The sequence below is a fragment of the Nanorana parkeri genome, unplaced genomic scaffold (genome assembly GCF_000935625.1).
Source record: "Nanorana parkeri isolate BGI_ZX_2015 unplaced genomic scaffold, ASM93562v1 scaffold28, whole genome shotgun sequence".
NCBI classification, from domain to species: domain Eukaryota; kingdom Metazoa; phylum Chordata; class Amphibia; order Anura; family Dicroglossidae; genus Nanorana; species Nanorana parkeri.
The window spans coordinates 406,610-410,465 of NW_017306296.1; the positions used below are offsets into that span (position 1 = coordinate 406,610).

General features: G+C 39.5%; 1 protein-coding gene across 1 annotated transcript; it reads right to left on the bottom strand.

Moving 5' to 3' along the window:
* Window positions 1-575: 575 nt before the first annotated feature.
* On the bottom strand, window positions 576-2,671 carry LOC108795452 (complement component C1q receptor-like). Its single transcript, XM_018566700.1, has one exon. It carries the CDS (start codon window positions 2,570-2,572, stop codon window positions 611-613), a length of 1,962 nt encoding a protein of 653 aa, XP_018422202.1. The 5' UTR covers window positions 2,573-2,671; the 3' UTR covers window positions 576-610.
* Between the last annotated feature and the right edge of the window lie 1,185 nt (window positions 2,672-3,856).

Sequence of the window (3,856 nt, forward strand, 5' to 3'; positions counted from 1 at the left end):
TCTTTTTTTTTCAGTCTAAAGAAAGTAAGAAAATAATGGATCCATTGACAGAATCAACTAGCAACAAAACTATCAGGGCTATTCACAAAAGGGTGAAGATTTTGAAGATGGCAGGAGAAGTTAATAATCTAGGTCAAAGTAGTGGATTTGGAAAAAAAATGCAATTCAGATCACTTTCCAGTTCAGCTATGTTGTCCTAGATTGTTCACTTCTCCTGCCTTCTCCAAACTCTTCACCCTTTTGTGAATAGCGCTGTATGTTACAGTGAAAATTATGAAAAAATAACAATGTGTTAATGGTTACAACCCAAAGATTGCATGATATAGGGCATTCTTTATTTTGCCCATAGTTCCTCTTTAAAATAACAGTCACATGGCTGAGACAATAAATAATTATAGCAGTTATAGGTTACTGAATGCAGCCAATAGCTTGTTACAGTTAAAAAAAAAAAAATCAAGGCAGATTTAAAAATAAAGAACACAGTTTGAACTACATATGTCCATGCATGTATGATATAGATTTGTAATACTAACATTGAAGCTATTAGGAAAAAATTAAACACTGCCGTGAATTAAAAATAGGATTATAGGCTCATGTAAGGAATGCCAGGTCACCTGAAGTCCTTGTTTGCTTTATCCTCAGATTCTGGAACCCAGCAATACTTATCTGTTGCACTGGACTGCTTCTCAGTCTCTTTTTTCTTTGTATTCCTTCTGCGGTAGCACAGGAACCCTCCAGCAACAATCAGGAGTACCAAGACAACACCACAGGCAGATAAGATACTGACTAGTAACACTATACTATACCCATCCTGACGATCACTTATTACCTGATTTACAGAACTATTGTTAGGATAGCTGCCGCTTTCACTGGACGCTGGAGTGGACAATATCATCTGTCTTTTATCTTCTTTCTCTGTAAATGTAGCTTGAAACACTGAAGTTGGGGTAGGTTGGTTTGTCATATCTCTTTGGCCGTTGCTGGTAGTTTCCCTGTTCTGTGTTCCTGAATCTTTATCTTCATGGCCAGAGGGAGGTATGTGTGCATTCTGAAGTTCTGGAATACAGGAGATCCGATCTGATGATAACTTGAAACCTTTTTGGCAGGTACATTTGTAGCTCCCAGGAATGTTTTCACAGGAGTAGGCGCATGGGGAATTAACACACTCATCCACATCCAAGCAAGATTTCTCATCGCTAAGGACATAGCCATTGCTACAGGAGCAAAAGTAAGATCCATAGGTGTTGAGGCAACCCTGAGAGCAAGGTGACAAAATACACTCATCTATGTCCAAGCAGTGTGTGCCACGCACAAGCAAACCAGGGGGACAATGACACTGGAAGCTACCATAGGTATTGCTGCAGGTGTGGTTGCAAGGACCTTCTAAGCATTCATTGATATCTAAGCATTTTTTTTTATCTTCAGCTAGCACAAAGCCAGATTTACATGTACATTCATGGCCATGTGGGTGGTTTATACAGTTGTGCTCACACTGGTGGGACTCACAGTGGTCAGGTAAAACACAAGACACCAAGTCAGGTGCAAGCACATATCCATCATTGCATTCACATAAGATCGATCCTTTCTCTGAATTTGTAGTACATTTATGTTGACATCCTCCATTATTATAGTTACAGCCATGCTCCTCAGAAACGCACAAAGCTCCAAGATATTTATTTGAACGAGGATCAACCCACTGATACACAGTAGTCCCGCTCTCTTCCATGTCCTTGCACATTAAATTGTAAACATTACCATTCTTTTGGTGACCACAAGACACATAACCAAAGGAGGCATATGGCAATAAATTCAAAGAAGCACTTTTGAAACTAAATGAGGTTTCATAATTAACTATTCCAGGTCCAGCTAGTACTAAAGGCTGGCACATTCCCTGAAAGTCAAACTTGCAGATATAGCCATCAAACAGTGCTGAACACAGGCTGTCAACCCACTTGAAGTTATCAAGGGGGTTTGTGTGTAATTTCATACTCACACACATTTCTTTGGTGCATGTTGACTTTGGATCACTCATCCAGTTAGAAAATTGGCTTTTTTCTGCGTTCTCATCACCTGTGGTCCAGAAGAATCCCTTGAGCAAATCATGTTTAATAACACATTGCTTTAACTTAAGTCCAATCCAGAGGTTTAAAGATTGAGTAAATTGAGGGTTTTTTGTAAGTTCCAAAAGGATAGTGTGTACCAGTTCAGCTTCTTTTTCACTCTTTATTGTCACCAAGTAACCTCCTCTGTTGGCGCAGTTGTTATGTGCTTCAGAAAACTTTGCCTTGCTTAGGTGGACAGTGTAGCATGCATTGCCTGAACAAAAAGCTGCCCCTTGCTTTTCATCATACCCTCCATTGGAAACCGGTAAATAAGTCAAAAGCAGAAGTCCTGCAATAAAGATCAACATTCTTCTCTGCTCCCCTCTTGTTCTCTTTCTGGCAGAGTCTCTCCTGCTGAAGGCAAGGCTGAGGAACCTCATACTAATCCAAAGGCACTTAAGAAATGGGTGTATAAGGGTTATGACATTAGTAATGTATATCCTTTTTATTATAGGACAGTCCGCATGCATCCTGTGTTGTCGTAGATCCTATTCTTCGCCAAAGAACAGAATTTCCTGAACAGTGCTGGCTTGCAATTGTTTTCTTTGTTAAGAGCTTCTTATCTTCAAATGCTGTCCTTACTCTGTTTAGTTATTTTGTATGTAAAAGACTGCACAGTTCCTGTGTTGCTTTGCCTGAGATGTAACACTTGCAAAAATTTGAATTTAAAAATGAAGGAAAAGAAGGCTAGACTCTGCTTTGATATGACCATTGCTTTCTGATATCTGAACACTGACAGCTACACACTGGCATTTTCTGAGAACTTGGCATTTGCTAGTTATAAAAATAGCAATGCTTCTATTTTTGTTGTTATTATAAGAAGTATAAAAAAACATGGGAAATTTTACAAGTAATACCATGCATATTTAGCTTGCATTTTATTTAGTAGATTGCAGTTTAAATAATCTATTTAATAGATTGGACATGAATTATGCATTGTGATAACTAGCTTCAAATAGTAGAACATTAAGTACACATCCACTTGTTTTAATCTTCTTTTTTAAGGCTTCCTTGCCCAATTCTATTAACAGAAAGTTCCCAAACAATAATGTAGTTGCCCTCATAGGGGCTGTTCAACTCTCTCTACATAAAAGAACATACATTCAGCCTCCTGCAGCGCCACTTCTCTGGCCTCAGTCCTCAGACCCTTGTCTGTTTCTCCTCCAGACAGTACTCGAACACTATACTGACCAACACTCTCGGTACACAGCTTGCAGCTCCTTGCTGCACTGGCCTCCATGGAAACTCTTGAGTGGAGCATCTGTAAAAAATAAGTCAAGGCAACTGCACTTGCTCTATTTTTCTTGAAGAGAATCCAACCAGCTTTCTCAATTCACAATGACTTATACAAACATTCTCTGGGAATAAATATGGTGAATGTTGCTCCAATCCACATAATCTATTAGTGGCAACCAGGTGTTGATTGTATTTGCATAATTGGAACTAGGAGGTGTTATTAGCCTGCCCAGAGAGAGGTGTTAAAACAGCAATCTTGGGTGGAGCCCTGAACACTAAGGCCTGGTTCACACCTAGGTGTTTTTGAGCAGTAGGAAAAGTGTCTTTAAACACAAGAAATCCCATGATTTTCAATAACCTCTGTTCACACCTGAGCAGCAAAATGCCAGAAGGAAAACTACATGAGCTTCTTTTGGCAGTTTCAAGCTCATTGTTCCCCCATGGACTTCAATGGAAACAGCAGGAAATGCACGGCAGAAGCGTTCCTGCACGTTTGTATACACATTCATCTACCGACC